The sequence below is a fragment of the Rattus rattus genome, chromosome 2 (assembly GCF_011064425.1).
Source record: "Rattus rattus isolate New Zealand chromosome 2, Rrattus_CSIRO_v1, whole genome shotgun sequence".
Taxonomy (NCBI): Eukaryota; Metazoa; Chordata; class Mammalia; order Rodentia; family Muridae; genus Rattus; species Rattus rattus.
The window spans coordinates 154,890,061-154,907,099 of record NC_046155.1 but is presented as its reverse complement, the minus strand read 5'-3'; the positions used below and the strand labels follow the sequence as shown (position 1 = coordinate 154,907,099).

The 17,039-nt window shown below is 52.4% G+C and overlaps 1 protein-coding gene across 2 annotated transcripts in view; it reads right to left on the bottom strand.

Annotated features, from left to right (window-relative positions):
* The window catches only part of Myh14 (myosin heavy chain 14), a 59,277-nt gene that overhangs the window by 22,163 nt on the left and 20,075 nt on the right, over positions 1-17,039 (bottom strand). For both annotated transcript variants that reach the window (XM_032893735.1, XM_032893734.1), the window contains 11 exons: positions 13,246-13,341; positions 10,379-10,497; positions 8,493-8,645; positions 8,226-8,399; positions 7,562-7,735; positions 7,022-7,136; positions 3,049-3,236; positions 2,178-2,299; positions 1,686-1,755; positions 1,130-1,290; positions 368-476 (listed from right to left, as the gene is read on the bottom strand). In XM_032893735.1, the coding sequence (XP_032749626.1) occupies positions 368-476; positions 1,130-1,290; positions 1,686-1,755; positions 2,178-2,299; positions 3,049-3,236; positions 7,022-7,136; positions 7,562-7,735; positions 8,226-8,399; positions 8,493-8,645; positions 10,379-10,497; positions 13,246-13,341 (1,481 nt within the window). The remainder of the gene's footprint in view (positions 1-367; positions 477-1,129; positions 1,291-1,685; positions 1,756-2,177; positions 2,300-3,048; positions 3,237-7,021; positions 7,137-7,561; positions 7,736-8,225; positions 8,400-8,492; positions 8,646-10,378; positions 10,498-13,245; positions 13,342-17,039) is intronic.

The window sequence follows — 17,039 nt, the reverse complement described above, 5'->3', positions numbered from 1 at the left end:
CAAGAGCTTAGGTGGTCCTGGCTAGAATCAAACACTATATGTAGCCACAGATGACCTAGAACACCCGATCCTCCTGTCTCCGGAGTTCTGGGGTGACAGTTTAATGCATGTTGAGCAAGCGCACTTCTAACTGAGCAACGGCCTCAGCCAAGGCCTCCACCCATCCTCTCCAACGTGCAGAGATTCCAGGCGAGCTTAACCCACCCCCCTCCAGTGTCCTGCATCAGACTAGTTTAAATCACTTGCTGCCTAAAGAATCCTGGGTAACAGGCAGGCAGAGGCGCTCCAATGCGCAGACGCTGAGAGCGGAGTGCCCCCCCCCCAGCTGAGGGGTCCCGAGCTGAGGCGCAGGCCCAGCCTCCCTCACCTTGATGAACAGTCTCCACCACTGCCAGTTCCTCAGCTTGAGGTAGGCGGCACAGTTTCTCTGCATCACCCTCAGAGCACTCTGCTGCTGCTGCCTCCTCTGGAAAGCCCTGTGGGGACACCGCTGAGAGTGGGGGTTGGCCCCCAGAAAGCAGCCACTCTACCCTTGATTGTTTGGGGGACATGGGGGTCTCATGTAGCTTGGGCTGACTTTGAACTCTTGATCCCCCAACTCCACCTCCACAGCTCAGGAGTGACAAGCGTACATCCCAGTGAGGATGGGACCAGGGTCTCACGCACACTAGGTGAGCCCGGCAGCCACTGCGCTGAACGCTCACCACAGCAGACTTTACAATCAATCTTACACATCCTGCCTTGGCTCTGCCCAGCCTCAGCCTCCCTTCTTTCTTCTCAGTCCATCCTCGCACACTGACCCTGCCCTTGGCTCATAGCTCTCCACATTCCCCAGGGACCCAGGGCCTCCAGCCTGGGTCTGGGCCACCAGAAGAGAGATCGTTCTACGACTGTCTGCATCTGAGACAGGCCAGGTGCCCCACCACGGGGCTCTTACACACACCAGCTTCTCATTCTCTTTCATCAAGACATGCCACCCCTCCAGTTGGGGTCCTGAGCAACAATGTATCCTGCTGGACCCCGACCTTTTGAACTCCTGCAGCATGCAACACCCCAGTTTCCTCTGAGTGTTTGCTGGCCTCAGCCCAGCCTTGGCCCACAACACCTGACACAGCATGGCGTCCCTCACCTACGGGCCAGGTAGCCCCGTGCCGCTGCCTGAAAAGATACTATGATATCGGTGACCTTGAGATCTCGCTCCTCCTCCAGTTGAGCTAGGACCCCTGCCCGGAAGAAGATCTTGCTTTGGCCAACACGGTACAGGTTGGGGTCTAGCTCCAGGGCCTGGATCTGGGGGGTGAGAGTGGGGAGGGGAGGAGAAAAAGAAATTGTATGAGGAAGGACAGTGGGGCAGTCCCCCACACACCTGGATCCCCTTCCAGACCCTACACCTGCCACAGACCCTACTCCCATGCTATGGGCTCCACCCCATCACACAGGGCTTACGAAACAGCTTTCTGAAGGCCCAACGCTTCCTGCTTTTCATACATCCCACCCCAACGCCAAAGGCCTAAAAACCTGCCCATGGGGTTAGCACCGCCTTCATCTACAGGCCCCGCCCCCAGCAAGAGAAATTCCTCCCCACTCCAGCCATGGGCCCTACCCACTGAACAGGCCTCACCTCAGACCACAAAGCCCCATCCCTCCACAATCCCGCCCCCAAACTCAGCCCCGCCCCTACATACCATCTTCTCACAGGCCTGTTTGCCGTCCATGAAGCCCTTGGGAATGGCGTTCGGGGTGAGGATTTCATAGCTGCAACCAGAGGGGAGGGTAGAGGGGAAAAGGGCCGCAGTGGCATGAGAGACCATATAAACATCAGGAATGCAAACCACATTACTGGGATGGGACACTTTTGGAATCTTGGTTTTTTTGAGACAGGATCTCATTTTGTAACATTGGCTGCCCTGGAACTCGCTATGTAGACCAGGCCTGGCCATCAAAGGATTTTCCTGTATTTGCCTCCCAAGAGCTGAAGACACTATGCCCAGCTTCTACTTCTGTTTTAAGTATAGAGGATCGCGCACTGAAGTGACCCTAAGTAGACCTGGCACCCTAGGCGCCTTTCACGCTGATCCTTTCTCAGGCGCATCCAGCCCCCAAGCTGAGATAGCTTTTGTAGGGACTTGGCTCCCATCCTGCCCAGCCCCCTGGAGCCCTTTGCTGGCCCTGCTCACCGCTGCCGGAACTCCTGGAAGAGGATGCGGTTGGGGAAACCTTGGCGACAGATGCGGATACCCTCGAGGACACCGTTACAACGGAGCTGGTCCAGCACCAGGCGTGGCTCCAGTTTCCCAGCCTGCAGGGGTGTTGGCAGGGTCACTGGCGGCCACCAGGGGTGCCACAAGCTGGCCTGTGGCAAGTGTTTACCACTGATCCACACCCCCAGCCTCTCACTGGGGGATTCTAGAAAGAAACTTTATTCGCGAGCAACCTACTGTTTTTACTTATTTGAAACACGGCGTTATTAAGTTGCCCAGACTGTCTTTGAACTGGTGCCATAGGAAAGATCGGTACTGAACTTAACAGTTATTCTATCTTATTGTCCCTAGTGCTAAACTGACGGGCCTGTGCCACCTCCTATCCAAGCAGCTTTCTTCCACCCCTTATTCCCACCATGTTCCCACCCGCTTCTGGGACAGAGGCACAAGCTTGGAAAACAAGCTCTTCCCGCTTGGAAAACTACCTAGGCTATCAGTTCAGCCCCCTCCCCTCCAGGGAGCCTTCTGTGACTCCCTGGCTGGGTAAAATCCAAGTGACCTTCTTCTCACGCCTTCAGTCACCTGCACTTCACTCTGGGAGCTGGGATGTATGTGTAGTTTGTTCAGTACCCCTTTTGCTCTGTCTACCAGCAAGTGTGAGAACTCAGTGATCTCCCTTCATCCTTAGCTCCTCGAAGGACACAGCAGAAGAGGCTCTCCTTGTCTCTCTGCCACTGTGTTCTGTTTCTGCCACACCGTGGACACTCAAAAACTTTACGTGACAGAAGCAGAGAGCCCAGACATGGCGGCCACTTATACCCACTCACAGAGCACACCTCCCACTCACCCTCTTCTCATGATTGGGAACGATGCAGCGGACAAAACTAGGGTTGGTGTTGCTGAGCGTGGCCATGAGGCGGCTCAGGGATTCTTTGTAGAGCTGACCCACGGTCCGGAACATTCCACGGCGGGGGCGGCCTCCCGGGGGGCCATCTCCAAGGCTGCTCACTTGCTCCAGCCCCACGATGCCTTCCACTGTAGAGGGACGAAGAGGTGCACAAAAGGATCAAGGTCAGCCAGCCATAAATCCTGCCATCCTCCTGCCTCAGACTCCAGAGTGCTGGGCCGGAGCCACCACACCCAGCTTCTTAGAGTCAGCTTTAAGGAGTGGAATTAGCCAAGGTAGAGCATCTTGCTGTTTACAGGGCCCCGCGTGTTACACAAAGCACTGCTCCTTGGGTTTGGGGATTGGAGTGCAGCTGACAGGCAGACAGACAGCCAGAAATGCAGCAACTGGCCTCAAGGTCACATAGGTCAGAAAGTAGAGACCCAGGGCCAGATCCTGGTAATGAGTCTTCGTGTGCCCTGCCACTGCTGACTCTCCCCAGGTTCAAGTCTCTCTGGTGTCCCTATGCTGTCAGTCATTTCATTTTCAAAACATCAGATCTCATTGACTAAGTTTCTACAGCATAAGGAAGAGCTGGATTTAAATCCCTACTCTATCACTTACTGGCTGTGTGACCTTGAGCAAACTGCATAACCTCTCTGTGCTTGTTTCCTTGTTTGCACATTAGGTGCTCAGGAAATGCCCTTTTTTAAAAAATTTGTTTACTTATTATGTATACAGCTTTCTGCCTGCATGTATGCCTGCAGGCCAGAAGAAGGCATAAGATCTCATTACAGATGGTTATGAGCCACTATGTGTTTGCTGGGAATTGAACTCAGGACCTCTGGAAGAGCAGACAGGGCTCTTAACCTCTGAGCCATCTCTCCAGAAATGCCTTTCTTAAAATGTTATTACACTGTGTGTGTGTCCACGTGAGTATGCGCATGTGTGTAAGGCATGTATAGAGGACAGACAGTTTGTGGGAATTGTTTGCTCCTCCCCCACATGTGTCCTGGGGGATGGAACTCAGATGGTCAGGCTTGGCCACACACACATCTTTACGTGCTGGCCCATCTTGCTGGCCCCTTCTCTGTATTTTTAGTGTGTGGTCTAGCTAGAAGGCTCTAGACCCACCGAGGGCTCAGCAAGGAGGGAGAAACCTCATGCAGAGAGGAGGGGGACCGACGTTTCCACCCAGGACCCCTCCCCACCCTACCCCCCACTGTATCCTGCAACCTCACCCGTGGGTGCACAGAGAGACCCAACCCCTGGAGGAGAAGCACCAGAGCTGAGTCTCCCTGCAGGTCCAGGGGACGGCGACGGGAAGGAGCCAAGTAAAGTGAACTGTTGGAGACCCCCTTGTTCTGGGGTGGACAGATGAGGGGGGGGGAGATGGCAGTGGTGGGAGAGATGTGTGGAGATGGGAGGGGGAGGTGAGAGGAAGAGAGAGAGAGAGCATTAGTCAGCACAGAGCAAGCAGGCAGGACCCAGATGTTGCCTGGGCCCTAATCAAGTTCTGTTCACCCTAACTGTAGCGCTGAGGTCACCTGGGAAGAATCAGCACCAAAGAAAACAACAGAACACCTTAGAGCCCAAGTCTGCATCTGTCTTCTTAGGTAGTCCTTTTGCCCTGGATGCCAGGAAGCTCAACAACTAACTTGGCGCATACACTCTGCCCCTAGGGGACTGCGATGGTTTGTCTGTGCTCAGCCCAGGGAGTGGCACCTTTAGGAGGTGTGGCCCTGTTGGAGTGGGTGTGGCCCTGTTGGAGTGGGTGTGGCCTTGTTGGAGTGGGTGTGGCCCTGTTGGAGTAGGTGTGTCACTGTGGGTGTGGGCTTTAAGACCCTCATCCTAGCTGCCTGGAAGTCATCATCCTGCTAGCAGCCTCCAGATGAAGATGTAGACCTCTCAGCTCCTCTGTACTGTGGCTGCCTGGATGCCGCCATGTTCCCGCTTTGATGATAATGGACTGAACCTCTGACCCAGTAAGCCAGCCCCAATTAAATGCTGTCTTTATAAGAGTTGTCTCGGTCTGGTGTCTGGTGTCTTTTCACAGCAGTAAAACTTTAACTAAGACACAGACTATCTCATTTGTCCCCCCCCCCTTCCCCCTGCTGGCTGCTAGGGTGCAGCATGTCCGATTCTGGGATCAAGGCAGCCAGAGTAAGATGAATGTAAACTGGACCAAGTCCCTACCCTTCCCCTTCCCCTGCCCTTTGCACCAGCTTTGCTAATGGTTTCTAGTGGGAGAAGATTGATTTAACATCAGCTCCAGAAGAGCAGGACTGTCACTCAGAGCCAGGCACATGGGGGATGGGACAGATGGGTCATGTGTCCATAGTGCCCATGAACTACGCTGAGGACCGAACCCAGGGCCTTGTGCTTGCTAGGCAACGCTCTACCACTGAGTTAAACCCCCAACCCCTGATTATTTTTTAAAGATTTATTTATTTATTACATATGAGTACACTGTAGCTGTCTTAAGACACACCAGAAGAGGGCGTCAGATCCCATTACAGATGGTTGTGAGCCACCATGTGGTTGCTGGGAATTGAACTCAGGACCTCTGGAAGAGCAGACAGTGCTCTTAACCTCTGAGCCATCTCTCCAGCCCTATTTTGATTATTTTTAACTCTGTGTGTGTGCATGTGCGTGTGAGTGTGCATGTGTGTGCGTGCGTGTGTATGCGTGCGTGTGTATGTATGTGTGTATGTGTGTGTATGTGTATGTGTGTGTATGTGTGTGTGTGTGTGTGTGTGCGTGTGAGTGCATGAGTGCAGGTACCCATGGAGGACAGAAGTGTTGGCGCCCCTGACGGAGGTGCTGCTCCTGAACTTGGGCTCCCTGATTGCTCAACTTGTTTGTTTATTTGAGACATGGCCTCTCTGGCTTCCTTAGAGCTCATGATATAAACTCACAGAGTTCCACTTGCCTCCCCCACCCCACCCACCCGCGAGTGCTGGGATTAAAGGCTTGCACCGCCATGCCTGGCTAAAAATATCTACATAAAATCAGCTTTCCATATATTCAGGCTTGGCGCTTGCGACTGAACAACTAATTAAAAATACTCTGAGGAAAAGAGTTTATACTGAACACAAAACAGGCTTTTTCCTGCCATGTTCTGTGTAGTAGTGTAACCACTATTTACATATCATTTGCATTTTGTTAAATAAATAGGATGAGGGATGATTCAGACTATAGGGATAGAGAGGAAAAAGTATCTGGGAAGGTGTGTGTGTCAAATGTGAATACTATGGTATTGATGTAAGTCTTTGAGTGGCCTAGTGTCCTGTGTGTCCCAAGGGATGGCTGCACTTATTTTTCTAAAAATAATCATCAACAACGATATGCCCATGGGTATGCCTGTATTTTTTTTTCTTTTTTTCGGAGCTGGGGACCGAACCCAGGGCCTTGCGCTTGCTAGGCAAGCGCTCTACCACTGAGCTAAATCCCCAGCCCCGCCTGTATTATTTCTTATCCTCGTGTAAGATGCTAATTTAAGAAAACAACACATCCACCCACCAAACCACTCATCAACCCATGTAGCTTTCTACTCACTTACCCACCCACCCATCCATCCATCCATCCACCCATCCATCCATCCATCCATCCATCCATCCATCCATCCATCCACCCATCTGTCTGTCCGTCCATCCATCCGTCCGTCCGTCTGTCTGTCCATCCACCCATCTGTCCACCCATCCATCCATCCATCTGTCCATCCATCCATTCACCCATCCTGCTCATCCATCAGCCTCCAATCAGTCCATCCATCTGTCCACTGGCTCACCCACCACCGCTCATCTGTGTATCCACTCACTCATCCACCCACCCATTCATCCATGTACCCAACATTCCTCCCCCTCTAGCTCCTGCTCCCTGGGGGTAGGAAGGGGGAAAGCACCTGTGACACACCCTGGGAGGGGGACCTTACCATCCTTCCAGATCTCAGCTGTGAGACGATCTGTGCTCTGGTGAAGCAAGGCGGCCACGTTGTCATTCAATGGATCCATGTTCTTCATCAACCACTCATTGGCTTTGTAGTCAACCTGAATGGAATGAGACAGACGAACGACCGTGTGACTGAGCTCCCCACACACAGGGACTGGAACAGGGGGGTCAACTTGTATGCATGCTCTGAACTGCCCCTCACCTATATGACCCTTCTTTCTATGCCCCCCTTCCCTCACACTCCTGTAGCTCATCCCTTTGCCCTTCACGACTACAACATTCTTTTAGTACATTCTGCTCTGGCCACATAGGCCTCCTCAGTTCCTCAAACATAGTCCGTTCCCATCAAAGGGCCCCAGGTGTGAGGCTCTCCGTGGAATTTCACAGGGGGCCTGCCTCCCTCTGGAGGATGCTTTGGCTGACTTGGTCTTGCATTTTGTGTGTCACGTGAGCCAGTGTACACTGGGGCCAAGTCCAGACCCCTGGATCCTTGAGTGGGAACCATGGCCAGCCTAGCCCTCACCTTGCCTGCGTAGTGCAGGACGCTGAAGTCTGCTTGATCTCGTAGGTTCCTAGGACGCTGGAACTTGGGGTGGCTGCCCTGCTCCTGGGCAACCTTCTCCACAAAAGACTTGTCAGTGGCCTTGGGGAACCAGCACTCCTCGTCCAGCAGGGCCAGGAGACCTGGAGGGTTGGCCTGACCAGCAAAGGGAACAGAAGTCAGATTCCCCAAGTCTGGGCACAGGTTGCAGCTGTCAGTGCTCGAGGTTGGGGGACTGGGATGTGGCTGAGCAGCAAAGCACTAGGCTTCAGCACCAGCACCGAACCTCGCATTGACCCAATTGACCCGATGTCTGGAGCCGGGAACTCAAGTGGGATCTGCAGTGTCCAGAGAACCCACTGGTGACAGGGATGTGGCTGCTGGTGGGACATTTCCTCTTTGGGTTAGTGAAGGGCGCTGTGGCAGGTGGACCGGGTTGGGTAGTAGGTGGAGCCAAGCTTTGTGGGTCTGAGCATTGGGAGGGCAAAGTACTGTGGGACTGGGCGGTGGGTGGAGTCAAGTTTTGAGCGTCTTAGCGGTATGTGTGTGTCTGGCAGTGGGTGGGGCAAGTTCTTAGGGTCTGGGCGGTAGGCGGGGCCGAGCATTAAGGGTCTGGGTTGCCGGCCCATTGGTTCTGGCCCCTCACCGGCCGCTCAATGAGGTCGATGCAAGGCTGCAGGTCCAACCCAAAGTCCAGGAAGGTCCAGGGGATGCCCTCTCGCTGGTACTCCTCCTGCTCCAGCACGAACATGGTGTGGTTGAACAGCTGCTGCAGCTTCTCATTGGTGTAGTTGATGCACAGCTGCTCGAAGGAGTTCAGCTACGAGGGCGTTGAAGGAGGGATAGGGTGGTGAGTGCGGGGACGGAGGGAACCAGAGTAGGCGAGAGGGGACCGCAAGGCAACAGTGCACACCTGGAAGATCTCAAAGCCTGCGATGTCCAGGATGCCCAGGAAGGAGGCGCCCTGACGTGGGCTTCTGTCCAGGGCACGGTTGAGCCGCAGAACCAGCCAGCGGAACAGGCGCTCATAGGTAGCTTTGGCCAGAGCCTCCAGCGCAAAGTCAGCCTGCAGGGTAGGGTGCAAAGTGAAGGCCAGCCCATGTGACACTCACTGGGTGTGGCTCAAGCAGGGTGTCCCTGGACTTTTAGGCCCTTGCAGTTCATCCCACAATTTTTTTGGGTATATACACCAAAGAGGACCACAATAACAACACTCTGTCATTAATGAAGATCTTGTGTGCTTCAGGCTCCTACCTTCCTTCCCCCTCTTAAATCAATATCTACAGCACAGTGTGAGCTCCAGATCCAAGAGTTTGGGTTCGAATCCCAGTATAGCCACTAAGAGACTCTGTAGCCTCAGGGCCTTGAATAAACCTCTCCGTGCCTTAGTTTCTCCATGCTATCAGAGACCGAAACTGAGACAGAAATCCAAGCTCCTTCCTGTTCCCTGTGGCTCCAACCTGTGGTCACCTCTCTGTCACCCCTGTGGTCTGAGCCACCATCTTTGCATCGATTATGTCAGTGACCCTGAGTTTCCTTGCTTATACATATACTCTAAGGAACCAGTTCTTGCAGTAGACAAGAGAATCTTAATATAAAGGACAAATGAAACCAAGTCGCTTCCCAGCCTCCCGCAGCACCTCTTTACTCTGTCCCTGTTGATCATGGTTTCTGGAACCCTGCCCCTCGCTCCTTCGTTTCCACATCACTAACCCCCCTCACTGAGGCATCGCTAAGCAGAACCATCCTCTCCAGGCTCGTTGGCCATGTCCGGAGCACAGTGTTTCTCAGCCCCTGGGTCCTCCTGACCCCCACAGAGGCCACAGATCAGGTATTTACATTGCCGGACAAAACAGTAGCAAATTACAGCTATAAAGTAGCAACTAGGTAACCCAGTGGTTAGGGATCACCACAAAATGAGCAACTGTGTTAAAGGGTCCAAGGATTAGGAAGGGTGAGAACCACCACCACAGTACATCCCAAGCTCCTTGAGAGACAAGTCTTTATTTTGGTATTGTGTATTGGTATTGGTATATTGTGTGTACGTGCACGTGTGTGCACATGTGAGCACACATGAGGGTGTGGAGGCCAGAGGTCAAGCTCGGGGGTCATGCCTCAGGAAGAGCCATTTCCCACCTAGTTCTTTCAAAGAGACTTTCTCACTGAAGCTGGAGCTTCTTCATTCAGCTAAAGTGGCTGACCAGTGAAAGCCAGGAATCCCCCTGTGTCCATCGCCAGCTCTTGACATGGGTTCTGGGGTTCAAGCTCGGGTTCGTCCACGTGCTTGTGAGGCCAGCCCTTGCTGATGGAGCCATCTCCCCAGCCTTGATCTGTGTTCATTACTGCTTGCCCCGCCTGCCTGCCCACCCCCAGCATGGTGAAGAGTAGGGCAGGCAAGGCTGCTGAGCATGAGAGAGGGGGGAAGCTATCTCAAGACTTGGTGAGGGGTTGGGGATTTAGCTCTGTGGTAGAGCGCTTGCCTAGCAAGCCCAAGGCCCTGGGTTCAGTCCCCAGCTCCGAAAAAAAGAAAAGGAAAAAAAAAGACTTGGTGAGAGGTTCTGAAGGTAAAGGCTGTTGCCAAGCCTGATGACCTGAGTCCAATCCCTAGGACCCACCCAGAAGGACAGAACGACCTGCTCTTAGTGGCCCTCTGGTGTCAGCCTGCATGCTGTGGCATGCGTGACCCCCCCCAACAAATAAATGAACAAATAATTGTAATATTAATAATAATTTAAAAGTCCCAGGATCGCAAATCGCAAGCCAGTTCTTCCAGCCCCTGCACCGCTGGATCCCACCTACCTGCTCCTTGGTCTGTGCTTTCTGGACGTAATCTCGGCCGACTTTGATGCGGGGCGTGAGAAGGGCTCTGGAGAAGTCAGTCACTCCAAGTCCCAAGAGGCGGCACAGCTTCTGGGCAGCTGGGGGAGACAGGAGGGGACGGGGGTTGGGGGGGTGGTTTAGTGCTGGGGAAGGGGAGGGCTTGTGGGACACCACAGCCCTCTGCTGGAGGAAAGAGGAGGAGGAAGCCTTTCTGGCAGTAGCATCCAGGGCTAACCCAGTGCTGGGTTAAAAGGCCTGTGCCCCTGGACCTGGAGTGATGCGTAGTTTCAGTAGGAGTCACTAGCAGAGAAAGCACCTCTACTCCAGCACGCTAAATAGATGGATGTTTGCGGTGGAGCACGCCAAGGCTGCGTGGGAGGCGTGTTTCCCTTTCTACTCTGAATTAAACCCTGAATCAAGCCACGTTTCCAGGCATCAGTCAGCTCCGCTGAGGGAAAGCTTACTCTGTGCTCGGCCCCACAGAAGGAAAGAGAGAAGCCTAGAAAGAAATACATTAAAAAGGCACCAGAGTCAGACATGGTGGCACAGACCTGCCAGCCAGTATCTGAGGGTTTGAGGCAGGAGGATCATGAATTCAAGGTCATCCTCAACTACAAAGCAAGTTGGGGGCCAATCTGGGTTACACGAGATCCTGTCTGAACCCAACACTCCCAACCATTGGATTCTAGTAAACATATAAAGATACCCCTGAAGGCATTAAGGAAAAATAAGCAGGTTTCAGAACGGCTTCTAGCCAGACAGTGGCAGCACACGCCTCTGATCCCAGCACTCAGGAGGCAGAGGCAGCCAAGGTCTCTGAGTTTGAGGCCAGCCTGGTCTACAGAGTGAGTTCCAGGACAGCCAGACATACACAGAAAAACCCTGTCTTGAAGCCTCCACCCCCAACATACACGCCAAAAAGATAAAAATAAAAAAAAACAAAGAAGAAAGAAAGACTTGAAATGTTTGCCCTCAATTAAGAAAAGCAAACTGGTGTGCCAGGCAGAGCCGGGCCAGGTTGGTGAACAGCATCCCCGCTGGCCACAAGTGGGCGCTGCAGGGCTGGGTAGTGAGGAGCAGTGCCCCAGTTCCCCAGATTTTCAGAGCTGTGCGGAGTTTGCGAGTGAGCTGGAGGGTTTTTATAACCAGGACAGAGAGCTTCAGATGTCCAGGGGGAGCCTGTGAACTCTATTTCTGTCTAGATCTCCAGCTACACTGGCACAGGGCAGGAAAACCCCAGGGGAGACCCCGAGGACGCAGACATCACCGGAGTCTGACTGGGGGCAATCGTCTCTCCTTCCATGACAACCAGATCCTAGCACTTGGGAGGCTGAGGCAGGAGGCTGGCTGTGAGTTTGAGGTCAGCATAGGCTACAGTGCCATCCTCTCTCGCAAAGCTTAAAACAAACAAACAAACAAAAAATGTTGAGTGAGGTGGCACATGCCATCAACACTCTGAGGCAGAGGCAGGTGGATCTCTGTGAGTTCAAGGCCAACCTGGACAGACTATAGAGCAGGTTCCTGGTTACTTGTGCTACATTGGCAGACACTGTCTCAAAAAAACAAAACAAAACAGAAAAAAAAAAAAACCTATAAAACAAAAAACTGCCCAGGGGCCAGGAGGGAGTGAGGGAACTACCTGTCACTCAGCTCTTCCTTTACCCCAAGAAGCCATGGAGCTGCTCAGAGCTCACAGCTGACACCACTCACTGGCTGACCGGCCATGGCCAGGTCATTTGAACAAAAGCCTCCATTTTCCTATCCGCTCATGGAGCTTAAAGATAACATCCAACGTTTCAGCTGGAAGTGGCGGGACAGGCCTGTTACGCCAGCACTTAGGAGGTGGAGATTGGTGGCATACACCTTAATCCCAGCACTCAGGAGGCAAAGGCAGGTGAATATCTGTGAGTTCAAGGCCAGCCTGGTCTATAAGGAGAGCCCTGGGACAGCCAGGGCTACACAGAGAAACCCTGTCTTGAAAAAAACAAAAACGACAACAACAAAAAAATTAAAAAGAGGTGGATGCAAGAGGACCAGGAATTCAAGGCCGTCCTGGGCTACATATGGCCCAGTCCCAAATAATGAACAAGAAGCAAGATGGAGAATTAGTGATTTTCATTGTTTAACAAAAACAGGGAGGGAGATATGAAACCAGGTGTGGTGGCACAGACGGGAAACCTCAGCACTTCAGGGGCAGAGGCAGGAAGATCAGGAATTTAAAATGCCCAAGGTTGGGGCTAGAAAGATGACTCAGTGGTTAAGAGCACTGGATACTCTTTCTGAGGACCAGAGTTCAAGTCCCAGCACCCACATGGCAGCTCACAACTGTCTGCAATTTCAGTTCCAGAGAATCTGACACCCTCATATGGACATGCATGCAGGCAAAACACCAATGCACATAAAATAAAGTATTTTTTTTTAAAGATTGGTTTGTTATGTATACAGCGTTCTGTCTGCATGTACACCTGCAGGCCAGAAGAGGCCACCAGAACTCATTACAGATGGTTGTGAGCCACCAGGTGGTTGCTGGGAATTGAACTCAGGACATCTTGAAGAGGAGCCAGTGCTCTTAACCTCTGAACCATCTCTCCAGCCCCCATAAAGTATTTTTAAAAAGAAAAAGAGGGCCCCAGGCTAGAGGAGGAGAGATGCTTCTCAGGCCTAGGTGGGGTTGTCTACCTACCACCATGGTGTTGTCGTCAGCAGGGTGTTTAAAATGAAGGAAGCCTGACCAGGGTGCTCTGGGCAAGACCTCTGCGAAGTGCAGGAGTCTGAGCCCTCCTGGGTGAGGGGCACAGGTAAGAGGAGACACTGGCAAGGACAGAGGACGTGGGCCCCGGTGGTACCTGTGTTGTCAGGCATGGTGGCTTGATCCGTGTTCCGCTCTTTCTTCAGGACAATGTTGCCAAACTGGAGGACAGCAGAGACTGTGCGCAGCATGGCTGTGGGGAACAGAGGGTGGTCACGGGGGGACGCTGGCACCTGTCTTAATCGTGCTGCAGGAAACCCCAAACTCATGTTCGGTGCCCCAGAGCTCAACGCTCCTCTGTGACCCCAGCTAGGCCTTTGAAACTGCAACAGAACAACACACTCAGCTTCTCTTTAAGTTTTGAAAAGCAGATGCTGTGTACACGATTTGAAGTGAACCAGATAGGGAGATGGCTCAGTCAGGGAAGTGTTCTCTGAACAAGCATGAGGTCCCGAGATGGGTACAGTGGCACACGTCTGTAACGCCAGGCCTGAGGGGACAGACAGGAAGATCCCGGAAGCTCAGTGGCCAGCCAACCAGCCTAGCCAAAAAGTCAGGTTCCAGGCTCAGTAAGAGAAGCTGAGGTCACCAGGCTTGGCCAAAAGCCCCTTTAACCACGGATCCATTTTCCCAGTCCCACGCCCAACACCTTCCCTGAGCGTTGAGGATTGGAACTCAGGTCCTCGTGCCTGGCAGCAGGTCCTCCTCCCACTAAGCCATCTCCTCAGCCCACTGATTCTGACACACAGAGCTTGTGACCAAGGCCATTAAAGCTGATGCCGCAGTGAAGCGAGTTGTTTTCCGAGTTGGTCACCCAAGCCTCTTTGCTCCAGCGCTGTGCTGGGGGTGTAGTTTACACGGCAAGAACTGCTCCACGGTGAAGAGCACCGACTGCTCTTCCAAAGGATCCAAGTTCTGTTCCTAGGACCCATGTCAGGTAGCTCCCAACCACCTTACACCAGCTCCAGGGGGCCTTACATCTTCTCCTGTCCTCACAGATATGCAGTCCGATGCACACAACACACAACGCGTGCACACACGGATGCACACAGGCCCATGCACACACACACACACACACACACACACACACACACACACACACACACACACTTTTTTAAAAAATATCCCAAGATAAGGAACAAGTTGATCCCAGAAAGGACGCCAGTCCGAACTGACATGGCTGGGCATCTTGCTTTGACCTTGGCTTGTGTTGTGTGTTCTTGGAGCCAGATCACAAGCTCTGCTCTGTGAGTGGCCACAATCAGGGACTCTGAAAGAACAGACCCAGGCTGGAGAGATGGCTCAGCGGTTAAGAGCACTGACTGCTCTTCCAGAGGTCCTGAGTTCAATTCCCAGCAACCACATGGTGGCTCACAACCATCTGTAATGGGATCTGATGCCCTCTTCTGCTGTGTCTGAAGACAGCTACAGTGTGCCCATATACATAAAATAAATAATTTTTTTAAAAAAAAAATAGAAGGAACAGGCCCTAAAGAGCTAAAATTCCTCTAGAAAATCCCCTGCTAGAGCTGAGTACCCAGAAACTCTGGCAACTGGAGGGGACAGCTCCCAGAAAGCTGTGCTAAGCCGCCTCACGGTTTGATCTGCACATGTGTTTCCTGGCTGGTGGTCTCTGTCTCTCTCACAGAGACACCTTACAGGAGTTGGTTCTCTCCTTCTACTGTGCAGATTTCAGGACTTGAACTCTGGTCTTGTGGCTTGGCTGCAAGCTCCTTTACTTACTGAGCTGTTTTCCTTGCAGAACAGAACAAAGGATTCTTCTGTCCCTCAAATAAATCTATTCCTCTCTCAATTCCTCTTTCCTAGGATTTTGTTGGTTTTTTGTTTGTTTTATTTTGTTTTGTTTTGCTTTTTTGATTGTTTGGGACTAGTTTCATACACCTAGACCTTTCAATATAGCTAAGGGTGACCTTGAACTCCTGCCTTTACTTCCCTAGTATTAAGATGACAAGACACCACCACCAGACCTGACTTAGGAGAACCCAGGCCTTCACCAACTAGGCCCCAGCCCCGGCTTCTATACCTCAGGTTTTTGGTAAGGTGTCCAGCCACCGACCTCAGAGACCTCTGACCACAGCAGGGTTTGGTTTACAAATAAATCTAGGGAGAAAATGCTTAGATTCTGCAAATGCCTTGGCTGTGATCACCTAGTGCACTGATTTTTCATTAGGAATGCTAGGTGCTTTGAGAACAGAGGTTGTGCTGCCCCCTGGAGGACACCCGGGGCACTGTAGAGGAGCAGCTTAGCCTGTGTGCCTAGGGACTATCACCATCTGTGTTACTACTTATCATGGAAGTATTTTCTATGGGGAGGGGTGTGCGGGGGGGGAACAGGAGAGGGAGGGAGAGGGGGTAACCACTGTATCACCTGGGAAACTGTTGCTAATTTTTCCCTTTGTTTTTAATTTGTGTTGTATAGCTTATCAGTGCATTATGTGCACACGATGACCACAGAGGCAGATCCCCCTGAGTTGTGAGCCTCCGTATGGCTGCTGGGTCTCAAACCTGAGTCTTCTGGAAGAGCAGTCAGTGCTCTTAAGGGCTGAGCTGTCTCTCAGCCCCTGAGCTGGTTTGATTCAGAATTCTATCAACACGTTGAGCACGGGCACAGGGGTCAATGATGGGCTGCGGCAGCTGTGTTTGTGTCCTTTGTCTCCATGGCACCGTTAAGGCACAACACAGCGTGCACTGTTCCCCACCCCAGCTGCTCAGTCTCCAAGGTTTACGTAGTCAACAGACATGGATTATTTTCTCTTCCCTGTACCACGTCCAATCCAAGCACCTGACCTTCAAAAACAGCTCTAGGAGGTGGACCCTGCTACCTATGATCCCGAGTTGACAGATGGAGAAACCGAGGCACAAAACTCAGGGTCACTGAGTTCATAAGCTGGCAGAGGTAGGACCTCAGCTGAAGCTACGGGAGCTTTCCTGTCCGTCATGCAGTTCCTGTACACAGCACATCAACGGAAACTGGGGACACACACACACACACACACACACACACACACACACACACACACACACACACACACACTGTGATGGTCCATGCTTATCATCCCAGCACTCGGGAGGTGGAGGCAGGAGGATCAGAAATTCAAGACCAGCCTGGGCTGCAGACTCCGCCTCAACAACAAAAAGCGATCCAAGGCTGGAGAAATGGTTCAGCTGGTGAAGGGCCTGGCCCCCAAGCCTGGAACCCTGAGCTCATTCTCCAGCACCTGCATCGTGGAAGGGGAGAAACGACTTCCCAAAGCTGCCCCTACCTCCATGCATATGCAAGGGCTAAATAAATCAATGTGGAAAAGAAAAACAAAAGAAATATCAGACATTTAAACAGAAGCCCAGTAGTCAAAGGTAGGATTTGCTGAACGGAGACTGGAGAGATGGCTCAGTGGTTAAGAGCACTGGCTGCCACCCTTACAGAGGACCAGGGTTCACATTTCTCTAACCACATTGGTGACTCACAAACACCTGTACCTCCAGGTCCAGAGGAACTGGCGCCCTTGGGCATAGCACAGGAATACATGCGGGCAAAACACCCATACACATAAGATAAAGAAGTCAAAGACGGGAAAAAATCGTGGAGTGTCCATTTGGGCCTCAGTTTCTCTGGCTGGGCAGTAGGAAGGGGCTGGACTCACTGGTCTCTCATTTGACACTCAGAGTGGAAGATAGTGAGGGCTGGGGCAGACAGGAGTTCCAGGAAGGCTGAGAGTTCTGCAGCTGACAGGAGCCACTCCACACAAGGTCCTGGGTCCCAGAGCTGAGGATTGGTGTGCTAAGAGCACGAGACAGAGATCACTGCTGCTGAGGGCTGGAAAGGCCTGTGTTGGGCAGCTGACACCCTGAGGGCCTCTCGGGACCAATGCT